The 20600-nt window shown below is 41.3% G+C and overlaps 1 protein-coding gene and 1 non-coding gene across 2 annotated transcripts; both read right to left on the bottom strand.

Annotated features, from left to right (window-relative positions):
* Positions 1–16500: 16500 nt before the first annotated feature.
* Positions 16501–20393, bottom strand: LOC106611504 (60S ribosomal protein L36a). Its single transcript, XM_014211770.2, has 5 exons — positions 20242–20393; positions 19459–19564; positions 19306–19373; positions 17137–17259; positions 16501–16582 (listed from the first exon to the last, which is right to left on the bottom strand). The coding sequence occupies exons 1-5, from the start codon at positions 20242–20244 to the stop codon at positions 16562–16564; spliced, it is 321 nt and encodes a 106-aa protein (XP_014067245.1). The 5' UTR covers positions 20245–20393; the 3' UTR covers positions 16501–16561.
* On the bottom strand, positions 18944–19080 carry LOC123724182 (small nucleolar RNA SNORA9). Its single transcript, XR_006756860.1, has one exon. It is a non-coding gene; the product is annotated as a small nucleolar RNA SNORA9 (small nucleolar RNA).
* Positions 20394–20600: the final 207 nt, after the last annotated feature.

Below are 20600 nucleotides of genomic sequence, written 5' to 3'. Positions count from 1 at the left end.
AGGGGTTTAGGAATATTTTGGCACTTCCTATTGCTTCCACTAGATGTCACCAGCCTTTACAAAGTGTTTTGAGTCTTCTGGAGGGAGATCTGACCGAACAAGAGCCATGGAACGGTGATGTCCCATTAGACACCTGGCGCGCTACTTCATGTTGGGTACCCTCGTTCCAATACGTTATAAAAGACTATGCATTCGTCCACCTTGAATATTATTCATGTTCTGGTTAAAAAAGGCCCTAATGATTTATGCTATACAACGTTTGACATGTTTGAACGAACGGAAATATATTTTTTCCCCTCGTTCATGACGAGAAGTCCGGCTGGCTTACATCATGTGCTAACGAGACGGAGATTTTTGGACATAAATGATGAGCTTTTTTGAACAAAACTACATTCGTTATGGACCTGTGATACCTGGAAGTGACATCTGATGAAGAGAATCAAAGGTAATGGATTATTTACATAGTATTTTCGATTTTAGATCTCCCCAACATGACGTCTAGTCTGTATCGCAACGCGTATTTTTCTGGGCACAGTGCTCAGATTATTGCAAAGTGTGATTTCCCAGTAAGGTTATTTTTAAATCTGGCAAGTTGATTGCGTTCAAAAGATGTAAATCTATAATTCTTTAAATGACAATATAATATTTTACCAATGTTTTCTAATTTTAATTATTTAATTTGTGACGCTGACTTGACTGCCGGTTATTGGAGGGAAACGATTTCCTCAACATCAATGCCATAGTAAAACGCTGTTTTTGTATATAAATATCAACTTGATAGAACTAAAAATGCATGCATTGTCTAACATAATGTCCTAGGAGTGTCATCTGATGGAGATTGTAAAAGGTTAGTGCATCATTTTAGCTGGTTTTATGGTTTTGGTGACCCTGTCTTTGACTTGACAAAACATTACACACAACTCTTGTAAATGTACTGTCCTAACATACTCTAAATTTATGCTTTCGCCGTAAAACCTTTTTGAAATCGTAAAACGTGGTTAGATTAAGGAGATGTTTATCTTTCAAATGGTGTAACATAGTTGTATTTTTGAAAAATTTGAATTTTGACATTTATTTGGATTCAAATTTGCCGCTCTTGAAATGCACCTGCTGTTGATGGAGTGCACCACGGGTGGCACGCTAGCGTCCCACCTAGCCCCAAGAGGTTAAGAAAGGGCATTTGCAAAAAAAGCACAATTGTTGCATGACTGTACCTAACCATAATCATCAATGCCTTTCTTAAAATCACTGTGTCACTTCTCTTGCATCCATTGCACGCAGAGTCAGGGTATATGCAACAGTTTGGGTCTTCGCAATGCTCCAAGCATTGCGCTGTTTATGACTTCAAGCCTATCAACTCCCGAGATTAGGCTGATGTAACCGATGTGAAATGGCTAGCTCGTTAGCGGGGTGCGCGCTAATAGCGAGACTTGGAGTAGTTGTTCCCCTTGCTCTGCATGGGTAACGCTGCTTCGAGGGTGGCTGTTGTCGATGTGTTCCTGGTTCGAGCCCAGGTAGGAGCGAGGAGAGGGACGGAAGCTATACTGTTACACTGGCAATACTAAAGTGCCTATAAGAACATCCAATAGTCAATGGTATATGAAATACAAATCGTATAGAGAGAAATATTCCTATAATAACTACAACCTAAAACTTCTTACCTGGGAATATTGAAGACTCATGTTAAAGGAACCACCAGCTTTCATATGTTCTCATGTTCTGAGCAAGGAACTTAAACGTTATCTTTCTTACATGGCACATATTGCACTTTTACTTTCTTCTCCAACACTTTGTTTTTGCATTATTTAAACCAAATTGAACATCTTTCATTATTTATTTGAGGCTAAATTGATTTTTATTGATGTATTATATTAAGTTAAAATAAGTGTTCATTCAGTATTGTTGTAATTGTCATTATTACAAATACATTTTTTAAATTGGCCGATTAATCGGTATCGGATTTTTTTGGTCCTCCAATAATCGGTATCGGCATTGAAAAATCATAATTGGTCGACCTCTAGTTCCTTGTACCCACTGCATACATGAATGACTGATGTCCAGATAGATCTATTCAAGTTTTTCCGTAATCTGAGATTGCGTGAGTTCTTTGATAAGAGTGAAATTTACATGACTCCACTTGACATGTCATCCTCAGTGAGATGTATACATAGGTCTACCATGCTAATCAATAGACTTACCTGTCCTACCGTGAGTCAAGGAGGAGATGGAGCCATTAACCCAGCTGAGGTACCTGAGAACTCTGAGAGAACAACATTTAGAGCAAAAAGTTAATTTGTACCTCATGTGAGGGGCCTGGCAGTATTTTTGGTGATTCTTTTCCACAACTTTGAAGGATTTGCCAAGGTGCTAATTCTGCTTATTTCATGTTCTCACACAAAGAGCGGAAGAGTAGTGGGAACAAATGCCTATAACCATTCCATGTAAACCGTGAAGCATATATACTGAACAAAAATATAAACTTAACATGCAACAATTGCAAAGATTCTACTGAGGAAATCAGTCAATTGAAATAAATTAATTTGGCCCTAATCTATGGATTTCACAAGACTGGGCAGAGGTGCAGCCATGGGTGAGGCCTGGGAAGGCATAGGCCCACCCATTTGGCAGCCAGGCCCACCTACTAGGGAGCCAGGCCCAGTCAATCAGAAATAGTTTTCCCCCACAAAAGGGCTTTATTACAGACAGAATTACTCCTCAGCACCACCCCAACCACCCCTCAGACGATCCCACAGGTGAAGAAGCCGCATGTGGATTTCCTGGGCTGGCATGTTTATGCGTGGTCTGCAGTTGTGAGGCCGGTTGGACATACAGCCAAATTCTATAAAACGACATTGGAGGCAGCTTATGGTAGAGAAATGTACATTCAATTATTTGGCAACAGCTCTGGTGGATATTCCTGCAGTCAGCATGCCTATGGCATGCTCCCTCAAAACTTTTTTATTACTATTGCGCCAGGCCCACCACAGGAGTCGCTTGTGCACGATGGGACAAGGATATCCCTGCCGGCCAAACCCTCCCCTAATCCGGACGATGCTGGGCCAATTGTGCGCCAAGATAATCCATCCATGGGTCTCCCGGTCACGGCCTGCTGCGACAGAGCCTGGAATTGAACCCAGAATCTCTAGTGGCACAGCTAGAGTGCATTAGACCACTGCGGCACTCTGGAGGCCTGATCCCTCAAAATTTGACAAAATCTGTGGCATTGTGTTGTGTGACAAAACTGCACATTTTTAAGTGGTCTTTTATTGTCCCCAAGCACAAGGTGCACCTGTGTAATTCTCATGCTGGGGCGGCAGGGTAGCCTAGTGGTTAGCCTCTAGAGGCTAGGGGGCAGTATTTTCACGGCCGGATGAAAAACGTACCCAATATAAACGGGTTACTACTCTGGCCCAGAAAATAGAATATGCATATTAGTAGTAGATTTGAATAGAAAACACTCTGAAGTTACTAAAACTGTTTGAATGGTGTCTGTGAGTATAACAGAACTCATATGGCAGGCAAAAAACCTGAGAAAAATTGAATCAGGAAGTGGGAGAATTTAGAAATGTAGTTTTTGTTTTGAATCCCTTGGAAAACTACAGTGACATAGGATTTACGTTACACCTCCTAACTCTTCCATTGGCTGTCAACAATCTTTATGAACTGGTTTCAACCATCAGCTGTTACCGGGCAGATCATTTTGGCTCAGTCAATCATTGGCCAGTCTGAGGAGAGGCGTTTTATGATGCGCGTACACGTGACGTCATCGTTTTTATATTTTTCTTCTGGGATGAATAGCTATTGCCCGGTTGTAAAATTATCACAAATTTACGTAAAAAAAATCCCCTTAAGGATTGATTGTAAACATCGTTTGTCGTGTTTCTACAAATGGTAATGGAACTTTGAACATTTCGTCTATGGATTTGCGTCCACGCCATATGGCATTGTAAAGTGTTCTGGATGGGTCAACAAAACGGACGTATTTGGACATAAATGATGGACTTTGCAGAACAAATGAACATTTCTTGTGGAAGTGGGTGCCCATCCGAGTGCATTCCGCCGAAGATCAGCAAAGGTAAGTAAATATTTCGAACATATTGTTAGAGATTTGTTGACGCCGTGGTTGTAGGCTAACTGTATACCTTAGCATTGAAGGCTAAGTTCTGTACTCAGAATATTGAACAATGTGCTTTTTCCGTAACGTTATTTTGAAATCTGACAAAGTGGTTGCATAAAGGAGTAGATTATCTCTAATTCTTTAAATAATTGTTATACATTCTTTCAACGTTTATGAGTTCTTCCGTAAATTAAATGTGCCTATTCACCGATAGTTATGGGGAGAAAACATTTTCTGAACGTCACGCGCCAATGTAAAAATTGGGTTTTTGGATATAAATATAAACTTGATCGAACAAAAAATGCATGTATTGTCTAACATGATGTCCTAGGAGTGTCATGTGATGAAGATTGTCAAAGGTTAGTGCTTAATTTTAGCTGTATATCTGGTTTTGTGATGGCTATCATGCTTGGAAAATTGTTATTTTTTTATTTTTTTTGCTGAGGTGCTATGCTAAAATAATCAAATGTTTTTCTTTCACCGTAAAGCCTTTTTGAAATCGGACAATGTGATTGGATTAACGAGTAGAGTATCTTTAAAATGCCGTATAATACTTTTAATTTTGAGATTATTTTGTTTTGAATATCGCGCCATGCTATCTCACTGGTTGTTGTCCAACCAATCCCGTTATCGGGATTGTATCCTCGTTGGACTAGTAACCGAAAGGTTGCAAGATCGAATCCCGAGCTGGTAAAATTCTGTTTTTCAACCCCTGAACAAGGCAGTTAACCCACTGTTCTAGGCTGTCATTGAAAATAAGAATTTGTTCTTAACTGACTTACCTAGTTAAATAAAAATCAGCTTCTTGATATGCCACACTTGTCAGGTGGATGGAATATCTTGGCAAGGAAGAAATGCTCACTAACAGGGATATAAACAAATGTGAGAGAAATAAGATTTTTTGGTGCATATGGAACATTTCTGTGATTTTTTTATTTCAGCTCATGAAACATGGTACCAACACTTTAAATGTTGTGTTTATATTTTTGTTCAGTGTAAATTCATTTCTCTCAGTTTACCAAATTATAGAAATGCAGAATCAGTGAGGGGATCAGTGAAAATGAAACCGTATGGATTTTCTATGTAGGCTACTGTAGTGTGCAGAATAGTGTGCACTTATATGCTTTTTGGAATGGATGTTCGCAATCATGCACATTTTAAAGTACATTCCTAGAAAGAAATGGGCTGTTTAGAACCTTAAAGTGTTCTTTGGCCGTCCACATAGGAGAAACCTTTGAAGAACCCTTTTAGATTCCAGGTAGAAAGAACCCTTTTGGTTCCATGTAGAACTTTTTTCGGTTCCATGTAGAACTCTTTCCACAGAGGGTTCTACCCGGAACCAAAAATGGTTCTACCTGGAAACCACAAAGGGTTCTCCTGTGGGAACAGCCGAAGAACCCTTTTGGAACCCTTTTATCTAAGAGTGTAGGGTGCTCAAGGGAGGGTTTTCCTTTAGTCTATTATCTACTTTTCCAACATTTTACAAAAATTCTCAGTAATGTTCCTCCCTTCCCACTTGGAGGACTGATCACACTCTGGACTGTATTATTGTCTGAAACTTCAGTGTGATTCATTGAGAGTCCATAGACCAGGAGCTGCTTGCGGCTTGTCAACTCCTCTCAGCATCGTCTGTTTGTTTAGTTATTTTCGACTGGTGCCCACCTGGCCAATGTTGAAAGCCTGAAAGGCAGGTGTGTTTTTTTGGAGGGGGAGGGGTGGGGTGGGGGTTTCAACCGAGAGAGTAAATCTAGCGGAATGATTGAAACCTCAGCCACAGGGACAGGGAGCCGGACGGCTGAAATGATTGCTGAAGGCTGCCTTCCCTCCACTCCTCCCTTCTGAACAGGCTCAGCTGAGTTTTAGAAATCTGGTTACAAATATTGTCGCTCTGTGACCTCCAGGCACCATCAATTATGGTGGGCTTTTAAACTGCTAACCTTGGGGTTGAGACTGACAGGTGAGCTGCAGGACACCAGGGAAATGTTTCCCTCTGTTTACTGAAAATCTGGAGGAAACCTGCAGTTTACAGAGCTGTCACGTGTGCAGAATGACGCCTCACCTATGGGAAGCATCATGGAGTGTTTTTTGTTTATTTTTGTGTCAGATGGAATGACGTCGAGTCCGGGAGCCGCTACAGGCTTTAATGCCTCCGCCGGCTCGCCAGGCTCCCCTGCCTCCGCCGGCTCGTCAGGCTCTCATGCCTCAGCCGGATCGCCAGGCTCCCCTGCCTCAGCCGGATCGCCAGGCTCCCCTGCCTCAGCCGGATCGCCAGGCTCCCCTGCCTCAGCCGGATCGCCAGGCTCCCCTGCCTCCGCCGGCTCGTCAGGCTCTCCTACCTCAGCCGGGTCTGTCAGGTTCCTGCATCCCAGCCGGCGTCAGGTTCCCGCGCATCAGCAGGGGTGACCGGTCCACTCTTGTTCCCCGGGATTGTCCCTTGGGTTGGCGACCTGCGGCTGGAGCCAGACACGCTGGGGAGGGGGTACCGTCACGTATGCTCTCTCTCCAGCGTTCTAGGTCGCCATGCTCCCGCGTCTCAGCCGGACTGACAGGTTTCGGCGCCTCAGCAGAGGTGACCGGTCCGCTCCTGATCCCCGGGTTTGTCATTTTGGTGGTCATTTTGGTCAGCGTCCTGATGCCGGAGCCACAATTCGGGGAGGGGGTACTGTCACGTGTGCTCCCTCTCTGGGTCACCAGGCTGCTCATTATGGTGCACACCTGTCACCATTGTTACGCGCACCTGCGCGTCATCACTCACCTAGACTCCATCACTTCCTTGATTACCTGCCCTATATATGTCACTCCCTTTGGTTCCTTCCCCAGACGTCATTGTTTCTGTTTCCTGTCTGTGCATTGTTCATGTTTCTTGTTTTATTTTACTTTTCATTTATTTATTAACACTCACTCCCCAACTCTCAGCGCACATTGTTACATGAGCCTCGAAATTGAGTTAATGCCTCTTTAATGGTGGTGTTTGTAGTATATATTTTTAAACCATACAATAGTTTATTGGAAGATTCATTTTATTAATGTTTCACAATTGGATAATCCCAGTGAACTTCGGGAGAAGTGGGAATGGGGTGGAGTAATGGCTGCAGCAATGGCTATGAGCTGATGGTTAGGGCACCGCCAGCGGTGTAGTAGCCAATCAGGGGCTCCTGAGGGCTGCAGCCAATTTACAAAATGCTGCCCCAAATTCAGTGCTAATCTTGCCTAATGGGAGGGTCTCGCACTCAAGCCTAAAATAAGTTGGATACATGTGCAATGTCGACTGTGACACGGGACCATAGTAATTATCGAAGAGTATCGAAGAGCCCTCACTGCTGCTCGATCATCCTTTTTTTCCAACTTAATTGAGGAAAATAACAACAATCCAAAATGTATTTTTGATACTGTCGCAAAACTAACTAAAAAGCAGCATTCCCCACGAGAGGATGGCTTTCACTTCAGCAGTAATAAATTCATGAACTTCTTTGAGGAAAAGATCATGATCATTAGAAAGCAAATTACGGACTCCTCTTTAAATCTGTGTATTCCTCCAAAGCTCAGTTGTCCTGAGTCTGCACAACTCTGCCAGGACCTAGGATGAAGGGAGACACTCAAGTGTTTTAGTACTATATCTCTTGACACAATGATGATAATAATCATGGCCTCTAAACTTTCAAGCTGCATAATAAACTACTGATAGAGCTGCTTCCTGTGCTTGGCCCTCCTATGTTGACCATAATAAATGGCTCTCTATGCACGGGATGTGTACCAAACTCACTAAAAGTGGCAGTAATAAAGCCTCTCTTGAAAAATCCAAACCTTGACCTAGAAAATCAAAAAAAAATATCGGAATCTCCCATTCCTCTCAAAAAAAATGAAAAATCTGTTGCGCAGCAACTCACTCCCTTCCTGAAGACAAACAATGTATACAAAACGCTTTAGTCTGGTTATAGACCCCATCATAGCACTGAGACTGCACTTGTGAAGGTGGTAAATGACCTTTTAATGGCATCTGTCCTCGTGCTCCTAGACCTTAGTGCTGCTTTTGATACCATCGTGCACCACATTCTTTTGGAGAGATTGGAAACCCAAATTGGTCTACACGGACAAGTTCTGGCCTGGTTTAGATCTTATATATTTTACCTCTTGGGGATGTCATTCGAAAACATAATGTTAACTTTCACTGCTATGCGGATGACACACATCTGTACATTTCGATAAAACATGGTGAAGCCCCAAAATTGCCCTCACTGGAAGCCTGTATTTCAGACATAAGGAAGTGGATGGCTGCAAACGTCCTACTTTTAAACGGACAAAACAGAGATGCTTGTTCTAGGTCCCAAGAAACAAAGAGATCTTCTGTTGAATCTGACAATTAATCTTGATGGTTGTACAGTCGTCTCAAATAAAACTGTGAAGGACCTCGGCGTTACTCTGGACCCTGATCTCTCTTTTGACGAACATATCAAGTTTCAAGGACAGCTTTTTTCCATCTACGTAACATTGCAAAAATCTGACATTTTCTGTCAAAAAATAACGCTGAAAAATGAATCCATGCTTTTGTCACATCTAGGTTAGACTACTGCAATGCTCTACTTTCCGGCTACCCGGATAAAGCACTAAATAAACTTCATTAACTTCTTGGAGCTATGTGGGACGCTAGCGTGCCACCCGTGGTGCACCCTATCAACAGCAGGTGCATTTCAAGAGCGGCAAATTTGAAACCAAATAAATGTCAAAATTCAAATTTTTCAAACATACAACTATCTTACACCCTTTGAAAGATAAAAATCTCCTTAATCTAACCACGTTGTCCGATTTCAAAAAGGTTTTACGGCGAAAGCATAAAGTTTATATCCAAAAACAGCGTTTTACTATGGCATTGATGTTCAGGAAATCGTTTCCCTCCAATAACCGGCAGTCAAGTCAGCACAACAAATTAAATAATTAATATTAGAAAACATTGGTAAAATATTATATTGTCATTTAAAGAATTATAGATTTACATCTCTTGAACGCAATCGACTTGCCAGATTTAAAAATAACCTTACTGGGAAATCACACTTTGCAATAATCTGAGCACTGCGCCCAGAAAAATACGCTTTGCGATACAGACTAACCGCCATGTTGGAGAGATCTAAAATCGAAAATACTATGTAAATAATCCATTACCTTTGATTCTCTTCATCAGATGTCACTTCCAGGAATCCCAGGTCCATAACGAATGTAGTTTTGTTCAAAAAACCTCATCATTTATGTCCAAAAAGCTCTGTGTTGTTAGCACATGATCTAAGCCCGCCGGACTTCACTTCATGAACGAGGGGAAAAAATATATTTACGTTCGTTCAAACATGTCAAACGTTGTATAGCATAAATCATTAGTGCCTTTTTTAACCAGAACATGAATAATATTCAAGGCGGACGAATGCATTCTCTTTTAAAACGTATTGGAACGCGGGTACCCAACATGACCTCGCGCGCCAGAGTCTAATCGGCCATCACCGTTCCATGGCTCTTGTTCGGTCAGATCTCACAGTAGAAGACTCAAAACACTTTGTAAAGGCTGGGGACATCTAGTGGAAGCAATAGGAAGTGCCAAAACATTAATAAGCCCCTGTGTGTTTCAATGGCATAGGCTTAAAGGTAATTCAACACATCAGGTATCCACTTCCTGTCAGAATCTGTCTCAGGGTTTTGCCTGCCAAATGAGTTCTGTTATACTCACAGACACCATTCAAACAGTTTTAGAAACTTTAGGGTGTTTTCTATCCATATATATGGATATTCTAGTTACTGGGTAGGATTAGTAACCAGATTAAATCGGGTACGTTTTTTTATCCAGCCGTGAAAATACTGCCCCTAGCCCCAACAGGTTAAGTGCTAAATACGGCTGCTAGAATCCTGACTAGAACCCAACATTTTTATCATATTACTCCAGTGCTAGCCTCCCTACACTGGCTTCCTGTTAAGGCAAGGGCTGATTTTCAAGGTTTTACTGCTAACCTACAAAGCATTACATGGGCTTGCTCCTACCTATCGTTCCGATTTGGTCCTGCCGTACATACCTACACGTACGCTATGGTCACAAGACGCAGGCCTCCTAATTTTCCCTAGAATTTCTAAGCAAACAGCTGGAGGCAGGGCTTTCTCCCATAGAACTCCATTTTTATGGAATGGTCTGCCTACCCATGTGAGAGACTCAGACTCGGTCTCAACCTTTAAGTCTTTATTGAAGACTCATCTCTTCAGTAGGTCCTATGATTGAGTGTAGTCTGGCCCAGGAGTGTGAAGGTGAATGGAAAGGCACTGGAGCAACGAACCGCCCTTGCTGTCTCTACCTGGCCGGTTCCCCGCTATACTCGGCCTTGTCTCAGGATGGTAAGTTGGTGGTTGAAGATATCCCTCTAGTGGTGTGGGGGCTGTGCTTTGGCAAAGTGGGTGGGGTTATATCCTGCCTGTTTGGCCCTGTCCGGGGGTATCATTGGATGGTATCACAGTGTCTCCTGACCCCTCCTGTCTCAGCCTCCAGTATTTATGCTGCAGTAGTTTATGTGTCGGGGGGCTAGGGTCAGTCTGTTATATCTGGAGTATTTCTCCTGTCTTATCCGGTGTCCTGTGTGAATGTCATTATGCTCTCTCTAATTCTCTCTTTCTCTCTCTCGAAGGGCCTGAGCCCTAGGACCATGCCTCAGGACTACCTGGCATGATGACTCCTTGTTGTCCCCAGTCCACCTGGCCGTACTGCTGCTCCAGTTTCAACTGTTCTGCCTGTGGCTATGGAACACTGACCTGTTCACCGAATGTGCTACCTGTCCCAGACCTGCTGTTTTCAACTCTCTAGAGACAGCAGGAGCGGTAGAGATACTCTCAATGATAGGCTATGAAAAGCCAACTGACATTTACTCCTGAGGTGCTGACCTGTTGCACCCTCGACAACTACTGTGATTGTTATTATTTGACCATGCTGGTCATTTATGAACATTTGAACATCTTGGCCATGTTCTGTTATAATCTCCACCTGGCACAGCCAGAAAAGGACTGGCCACCCCTCATAGCCTGGTTCCTCTCTAGGTTTCTTCCTAGGTTTTGGCCTTTCTAGGGAGTTTTTCCTAGCCACCGTGCTTCTGCACCTGCATTGCTTGCTGTTTGGGGTTTTAGGCTGGGTTTCTGTACAGCACTTTGTGGATTCAGCTGAGGTAAGAAGGGCTATATAAATACATTTGATTTGATTTAATTACATCAAAGCTACTTTCAAGAACCTCAAATATAAAATATATTTTGATTTGTTTAACACTTTTTGGGTTACTACAGGATTCCATGTGTTATTCCATAGTTTTGATGTCTTCACTATTATTCCACAATATAGTAAAAAATAAAGAAAAACTCTGGAATGAGTATTTTTTTTAAAAAGTATATATTTTACCTTTATTTAACTAGGCAAGTCAGTTAAGAATAAATTCTTATTTACATTGACTGCCTACACCGGCCAAACCCGGACGACGCTGGGCCAATTGTGCGCCGACCTATGGCACTCCCGATCATGGCTGGTTGTGATACAGCCTGGATTCGAACCAGGGTGTCTCTAGTGATGCCTCTAGAACTGAGATGCAGTGCCTTAGACCGCTGCGTCACTCGTGAGCCCCCAAGCGAATGCCTCACAGATACCTTAAAAAAAGTAGGGGCATGGATCAGAAAACCAGTCAGTATCTGGTATGACTACACAGGCGGTTGACTGTGACCCGTGGAATGTTATCCCACTCCTCTTCAATGGATGTGCGAAGTTGCTGATATGGTCGGGATCTGGAACACGTTGTCGATCCAGAGCATCCCAAACATGCTCAATGGGTGACATGTCTGAGTATGTAGGTCATGGAAGAACTGGGACATTTTCAGCATCCAGGAATTGTTTACAGATCCTTGCGACATGGGGCCATGCATTATCATGGTGAAACATGAGGTGATGGCAGGGGATGAATGGCAGGACAATAAGACTCAGGATCTCAATAAAATGCAATTGTGTTCGTTGTCCGTACCTTATGCCTGCCCATAACATAAGCCCACCGCCACCATGGGGCACTCTGTTCACAACGTTGACATCAGCAACCCACTCACACACACGTCTGCCATCTGCCCGGTATAGTTGAAACCAGGATTCATGTGTGAAGAGCACAATTCTCCAGCGTGCCAGTGGCCATTGAAGGTGAGCATTTGCCCACTGAAGTTGGTTACAACGCCGAACTGCAGTCAGGTCAAGACCCTGGTGAGGACGATGAGCATGCAGATGAGCTTTCCTGAGACGGTTTTTGACAGTTTGTGCAGAAATTCTTCGGTTGTGCAATCCCACAGTTGTCAGCTGTCCAGGTGGCTGGTCACAGACGATAACAGAGGTGAAGAAGCCGGATGTGGAGATCCTGGGCTGGCATGGTTACACATGGTCCACAGTTAAGGCCGGTTGGACGTACTGCCACTCTCTAAAACGATGCTGGGGGCAGTTTATGGTAGAGGAATGAACATTAAATGATCTGGTGCCAAACAGCTCTGGTGGACATTCCTGCAGACAGCATGCAAATTCTACTCTCCCTCAAAACATCTGTAGCATTGTGTTGTGTGACAAAACAGAGTGGTCTTTTGTCCCCAGTACAAGGCATGCCTGTGTAATGATCATGCTGTTTAACAGCTGGATGGATTATCCTGGAAAAAGAGAAATGCTCAGTAAAAGGGATGTAAACATTTGTGCACAGAATGAGAGAAAAATGCTTTGTGCATATGGAACATTTCTGGGGTCTTTTAGTTCAGCTCATGGGACCAATACTTTACATGTTTTACAAATTGTTTTGTTCGGTGTAATATCATGCATTCAACCACACGGCATTAACCTGTAGTGTAGCCACATCAGACAGTCAAGCAATGTCTTTGTATATACTGCCATCTACTGGCAATATGATACTGACTATAAAGCAGGTGACACTGTAAAATTGACAAATGCAAAAGTTACATTCAGTGGCTTTGTAGCTCTTATTGTGTAAGTTCCCTACAGTCAGTACTATTAACTCTTTTTTTTGGTATCTGTACTTCACTATTTATATTTTGACAATTTTTACTTTACTACATTCCTAAAGAAAATAATGTACTTTTTACTCCATACATTTTTCCTGACACCCAAAAGTACTCGTTACATTTGGAATGCGTAGCAGGACAGGAAAATGGTCCAATTCACGGACTTATCGAGACAACACATGGTCATCCCTTCTGCCTGATCTGGCGGGCTCACTAACAAATGCATATTTTGTAAATGATGTCTGAATGTTGGAGTGTGCCCCTGGCTATCCATACATTTTAAAAACAAGAAAATGGTCCCGCCTGCCTTGCTTAATAGAAGGAATTTGAAATTGTTCATACTTTCTTTTGATACTTAAGTATATTTAGAACCAAATACTTTTAATCAAGTAGTAGTTTACTGGGTGAGTTTTACTTGAGTAACTTTCTATTAAGGCATCTATACTTTTACTCAAGTATGACAATTGGGTACTTTTACACCACTGCCTACAGTTCACATCATTATATATATATATATATATATATATATATATATACACAAATCAGGTGTGGGAGAGATTCTTGTCTGGCGTCCGGTTGGCTCTGGCATTGATGAACAAGCAGATGGCGGTGCCAGAGGCTTCCCCCACACCCTTCCCACAGTGCCTAGCTGGAAGATCTGACACCCCCAGTGTGTCACCAGGTCCTGCCCAGCTACAAGGAGCTAGGGGTCCTAACCCTCAGCAAACTGGTAGTGGTTGTCAACCCTTCTGGCACAGCACTGTCAACTGTCACTCCCATCAAGGGTGACTTCAAGACCCAATGGCAATTATGGAAGGACATGTCAAACACACAACTCAGTTCTTTAGTTTAATCTTGCTAGCAGACAAGCATATGGGCCCTGGCTCAGCACTAACTCACAGGCACAGAAAGGCTGCGTTTACATAAGCAGCCTAATTGTTCCATTTCCTAACTAATTGGGCGTCACAGATCTTTTTCAGAGCTTATCCAATTGGTCAATTGAGAAAATATCAGAATCGGGGTGCCTGTGTAAACACAGCTAAAGTTACATTGCCTTTTTATGTTTTAATTCTAGATGGTGTTTATGTGCTAAAGAGACATGTATACGCCCTCTTGAATAGGTTATTTGTTGGCATCCCTGCCCTAGAAAGATTGAAACTCAAGTCCTGAGGTTTTTTTTAAATAATAAAGTAAATAAAAATGAAGTATGGAATGAGTTAGTAAATTGTCCATGTTCTGTATTCCAATTGTTCTGGTCACAAAAAGAGAGATTTGCTGGCTGGCTAACACCTGAATGTTCAGATATCAAATAACAGCAGTACTGTAACAATTTTACCTGATTGTTGTACCAAAGTAAAACATGTTATTTCAGTGTCTTGATGTGAATCTGGAATTCAAATCTCAAAACGTTGTCACACTGCCAAACCTTATCGGTAAACTTGGGGATGGGCTAGAGAAATGTAATCACCCAAAATTCCAGGATATGGACACAAGAACTGACCATCCATATCAAAATGACTGTCTAGCTTTAAAACAAACTGTTTAACTTAATATTTTGGATTCTGATGGGGTAAGACAGCGCATAGGGATATGATTGAGGCATGGTTATTCACCAGAGTGAATATATACTGTAATGTACTGTAACATGCTTTAACTACTTTCGGAGAGGTTATTTAGTTGGTGTTTTCTGGAGTGGTTAAAGACTTCGGTTGATGCCATTGTAACACGCATGTGACAAATTTGATTTGTACGTTTCTAATGGCAACTAAACATTTCACTGGATGGCCAATTACATATCTATATTAGAGGTCGACCGATTATGATTTTTCACCGCCAATACCGATTATTGGAGGACCAAAAAAAGCCGATACCGATTAATCGGACAATTTTTATATATATATGTAATAATGACAATTACAACAATACTGAATGAACACTTATATTTTAACTTAATATAATACATAAATAAAAATCAATTTAGTCTCAAATGAATAATGAAACATGTTCAATTTGGTTTAAATAATGCAAAAAACACAGTGTTGGAGAAGAAAGTGCAATGGAGTATTTCTCCTGTGCAATATGTGCCATGTAAAAAACCTAACATTTAAGTTCCTTGCTCAGAACATATGAAAGCTGGTGGTTTCTTTTAAAATGAGTCTTCAATATTCCCAGTTAAGAAGTTTGAGGTTGTAGTTATTATAGGACTCTCTCTCTATATATATATATATATATATATATATATATATATATATATACACACACCATTTGTATTTCATATACCTTTGACTATTGGATGTTCTTATAGGCACTTTAGTATTGCCAGCCTAATCTCGGGAGTTGATAGGCTTGAAGTCATAAACAGCGCTGTGCATCCCAGCATTGCTAAGAGCTGCTGTTTGAATTAATGCTTACGAGCCTGCTGCTGCCAACCACCGCTCAGTCAGACTGCTCTATCAAATCATTGACTTAATTATAATATAATAAAAACACACAGAAATACAAGCCTTAGGTCATTAATATGGTCAAATTCGGAAACTATACTTTAGAAAACAAAACGTTTATTCTTTCAGTGAAATACGGAACCGTTCCGTATTTTATCGAACGGGTGGCATCCATAAGTCAAAATATTGCTGTTACATTTCACAACCTTCAATGTTATGTAAAATTCTGGCAAATTAATTACGGTCTTTGTTAGGAAGAAATGGTCTTCACACAGTATACCCTGACTCTGCTTGCACAGAACGCAAGAGAAGTGACAATTTCCCTAGTTAATATTGCCTGCTAACATGAATTTCTTAACTAAATATGCAGGTTAAAAAAAATATACTTGTGTATTGATTTTAAGAAAGGCATTGATGTTTATGGTTAGGTACATTGGGGGCAACGACAGTGCATTTTTCGCGAATGTGCTTGTTAAGTCATCACTCGTTTGGCGAAGTAGGCTGTGGTTCGATGATAAATTAACAGACACCGCATTGATTATTTGCAACGCAGGACAAGCTAGTTAAACTAGTAATATCATCAACCATGTGTAGTTAACTAGTGATTATGTTAAGATTGATTGTTTTTTATAAGATAAGTTTAATGTTAGCTAGCAACTTACCTTGGCTCCTTGCTGCACTCGCGTAACAGGTGGTCAGCCTGCCATGCAGTCTCCTCGTGGAGTGCAATGTAATCGGCCATAAATGGCATCCAAAAATGCAGATTGTTATGAAAACTTAAACTTGGCCCTAATTAGTCGGCCACGCCGATTAATCGGTCTACCTCTAATCTATATACACACCATCTTTAATTGCCACATTTTAACCACTAAGATACAGTTAAGGAGAGATCGCAGCGAGTACAATTTCAATACATTTATTGAAAAAAGTGACAAGTCCACCCAACGAATTGAGCCACAGCCTAGAACTGGATGACCTGGCCCTGAAAGGAGAAAATGAAAATGTTTTACAAGACAGCTCATAGATATTCAAACAGCACAATTAATCATTCACATTCACCTTTACAAAATGAAAAATACAAACACTGCTTCCGAATCCAATCATCTTTAAATCTGACAAATCTAGGCAAAATTAATTAGGACTTGTTAACATTCGTTAGGGCATATCTAAAAGGCAAACCGTTCCAGAGTAGCACACGGTTGGCCAGTGAAGGCCTTCAGAGTGCTATTACCAATTCCTCTCTAGGCAGTATCTTAACCACAAAGACTTCTGAGGAAGCATGTATGTTTGGAATTTACTAAACTGTATACAGAGGAACGATCTAAAGTGAATGAGCGAAGACGTGTATCAATAGTTGAACCACGTGTCAAATGTCACTGATTAACAATAAACTTAATTTAGACGTCCACAAACCATATACGTTTCTTTTTATGGTTCTGGAACAAATACACAACCCTTTCCAGAAGCCGAATAAACATTGGCCAGGAAAAGCAGTGTTTCACTACTTAGTTGGAATGAGAGTTTGTACTTGCTTACCTTTCTCTTCTTGTCACCTCCCAGCTCAAAGTGTTTGCATCTCTTGATGGGCACCATTCTCTTGGCCCTGCAGTTGGGCTCCACGCACTCCAGCCTTAACACAATCTTCTTTGTAGTCTTAGCCTGAGGAGAGAATCCATGTAACAAATTTAGAAAATAATCCAGGATTCAAGCACACATGACATGGCAGTGGCTGCATTTTGATTCTCTACCCTTAAATGTGTACTCGTTCACTCCCCGTCATGCATTTAAAACCATCGGATTGATGAAGTGTCCATTCCATTAAAATTCATGAGGGGGAGTGTGCGAGTGTACACTTAAAGTAGTACCAACAAACAGTAAAAAAAAAGCTGTAAAAAGGTTCAGACAATACTGTATAAGTACACTACCGTTCAAAAGTTTGGGGTCACTTAGAGAAATCAAATTGATCAGAAATATAGTGTAGACATTGTTAATGTTATAAATGACTATTGTAGCTGGAAACGGCAGATTTCTTATGTAATATCTACATAGGCGTACAGAGGCCCATTATCAGCAACCATCACTTCTGTGTTCGAATGGCACGTTGTGTTAGCTAATTCAAGTTGATCATTTTAAAAGGCTAATTGATCATTAGAAAACCCTTTTGTAATTATGTTAGCACAGCTGAAAACTGTTGTCCTGATTAAAGAAGCAATAAAACTGGCCTTCTTTACACTAATTGAGTATCTGGAGCATCAGCATTTGTGGGTTCGATTACAGGCTCAAAATGGCCAGAAAAAAATTACTTTCTTCTGAAACTCCATCAGTCTATTCTTGTTTGGAGAAATGATGGCTATTCCATGCAAGAAATTGCCAAGAAACTGAAGATCTCATACAACACTGTACTACTCCCTTTACAGAACAGCGCAAACCAGAATAGAAAGAGGAGCAAGAGGACAAGTACATTCGATTGTCTAGTTTGAAAAACAGACGCCTCACAAGTCCTCAACTGGCAGCTTCATTAACTTCTTGAAGGCCGGTGGCAGTATTCGGTATTTCGGATGACGGACGTGCCCAAAGTAAACTGCCTGTTACTCAGGCCCAGAAGCTGGGATAGAAGCCTGAAACTCTTTCTAAAGACTGTTGACATCTAGTGGAAGCCCTAGGAACTGCAATCTGGGAGGTATTCCTTTGATTTTCCCATAAACAAGGATTTAGATGGGCAGACACCTCAAAAACAAAAACATTCCGGATGGATTCTCCTCAAGTTTTGAGTTCTATTATACTCACAGACATTATTTTAACAGTTTGGGAAACTTTAGTGTTTTCTATTCAAATCTACACATTATATGCATATCATAACTTCTGGGCCTGAGTAACAGGCAGTTTACTTTGAGCACCTCATTCATCCAAATTTCCAAATATTGCCCCCTAGCCCAAAGAAGCTAACGGGATTTGAGCCATAAGAAGTTAAATAGTACTCGCAAAACACCAGTCTCAACATCAACACTGAAGAGGTGACTCTGGAATGCTGGCCTTCTAGGCAGAGTTGCAAAGAACAAGCCATATCTCAGACTGTGATGGTTGCTGATAATGGTGGTTGCTGATAATGGGCCTCTTGTAGACCTATGTAGATATTCCATTAAAAATCAGCCATTTCCAGCTACAATAGTCATTTACAACATTAACAACATCTACACTATATTTCGGATCAATTTGATGTTATTTTAAATGGACAATTTTTTTTGCTTTTCTTTCAAAAACAAGGACATTTCTAAGTGACCCCAAACTTTTGAACGGTAGTGTATGTGGAAAAAGTAAAGGAAAAAAACAGAAGCATTCATTAAGTTGTCTGAGGTTTACCTATAACCTTGCAATGGAGGAGAAACAGCAGGGCCTCAAACCATCCCAGTTATCTCTAGCAGACACTTTAGGAAAGGACAAAGTCACTACAGGCCAAGGCTCGCTGACAACGGCCTGCACAGTCTACATTTGTAGTATACATTATTGGATACATTGTAGGGTACCTTATACCAGTGGTTAAATTCCTTTCCTTGAGTAACCACCAAAGTACAGTTATGTTGCCCCAGACCCACACTTGTGGTTGTCCACGACAACTGTACTGTTGGGGTTACTCAAATAAAAGCGTTAACTGATAAGGTACCCTTTGGTAACGTTTCCAGTACACACAAAGCTTCGCAAACTCACCTTTTTGCGGAAAATAGGCTTGGTCTGTCCACCGTAACCAGACTGCTTTCTGTCATATCTTCTCTTACCTAAAACACAGATATAAATTATTTATCTTGGAACACATTGCGGTCAATGCTACCTGCCAATGCTCATTTTGAGACTGAAACTCACCCTGTGCATAGAGGGAATCCTTTCCCTTCTTGTACTGGGTAACTTTGTGAAGCTGGTGCCTCTTGCACTTCTTGCAGTAGGTCCTGCGGGTCTTTGGTACGTTCACCTGAATCACACAAACATTAATTTAGAAACATGTACACCGACAGTGCAGTAGTATGGTACATTGTCATTTACAGTAGCTCTGCATTCGTATTCATTCACTGAACACTGGGCTTCACAACAAATATCCAGTATGGTGGTCAGGTCACTACCATTCAACCTAAGGGGCTACTACCCAGACAAGAGCCTTTTCCTATCTGTAGGCATTTTTGTTCAAAATACTAGTTACATGTGCATACTTTCTGCCACAAAGTTGTATAATCAAGTCTACCAACAATCGCTTTGGTGACCACCTGGATCTATAAGGTAACGTAGACACCATTGTCTCCATAACGCGCACCACTTACCTACTTGATGACCAGCCTATAGTACATTTGCTATGTTTAAAAACGTTAACAAGTACTTAGCAATGATGCACATCTAAAATGGCAATACCAACTTAATTATGTTGCCAAAAATACAATAATATGGGCGATTTCATGTAGCTAGCGATATCATCGATGTAACCATTCGCTCGAGTTTTGTTATAGGCAACTATATTGGGAAATATATATACAATCACTAATAATGTGTCCCTAACTATTGCGTTCACACATTAGGTACTTTAGAACGTAGCAAGTGTATGTATATTTCAAAGATTACAGTAGATGTTTTAAGCGTATTCATGGTGAAGTTTCATACCATTGTAACGACCCGATCCAGACGAAAAAAAGGAAGAACGAAGCCGGTAGCACTCCTTCGTAAAGACCATTGGCTGATGCAGAAGTATAGGTCCTAATTTTGAACACTGCCACCTTATGTTTAGGAGTGTGGAATAGAACCAAATACTTTATATTACAGAAGTAGGCCTTCAGTACAAAGCCTCAATATACAGCACAAGGATCTGGCACCTGTCTGTTTTGGACTGTTTCGTTCCGATGTTGTGCCGAAAGTCTCCACCTGCCAGAATTCTCCCCCTCTTCGCGTTCTTCATTGCTGCGTCTTGCTTGCTAGTTGAGATTTCTGCTCTTCACTCCGTTGTCAGTTTAGCCTACATTTCA

The sequence above is a fragment of the Salmo salar genome, chromosome ssa09 (genome assembly GCF_905237065.1).
Source record: "Salmo salar chromosome ssa09, Ssal_v3.1, whole genome shotgun sequence".
Lineage (NCBI taxonomy): Eukaryota > Metazoa > Chordata > Actinopteri > Salmoniformes > Salmonidae > Salmo > Salmo salar.
This window is presented reverse-complemented; position numbering and strand designations above follow the sequence as displayed.

Bases quoted from the DNA above. Each gene is read 5' to 3' on its own strand.
- LOC106611504 (XM_014211770.2), bottom strand. The intron at 19,374-19,458 runs GTGAGTTTCAGT...TCTGTGTTTTAG, and splicing joins GGATTCCCTCTATGCACAGG to GTAAGAGAAGATATGACAGA. The intron at 16,583-17,136 runs GTAAGCAAGTAC...TTCTCCTTTCAG, and splicing joins GAGGTGACAAGAAGAGAAAG to GGCCAGGTCATCCAGTTCTA.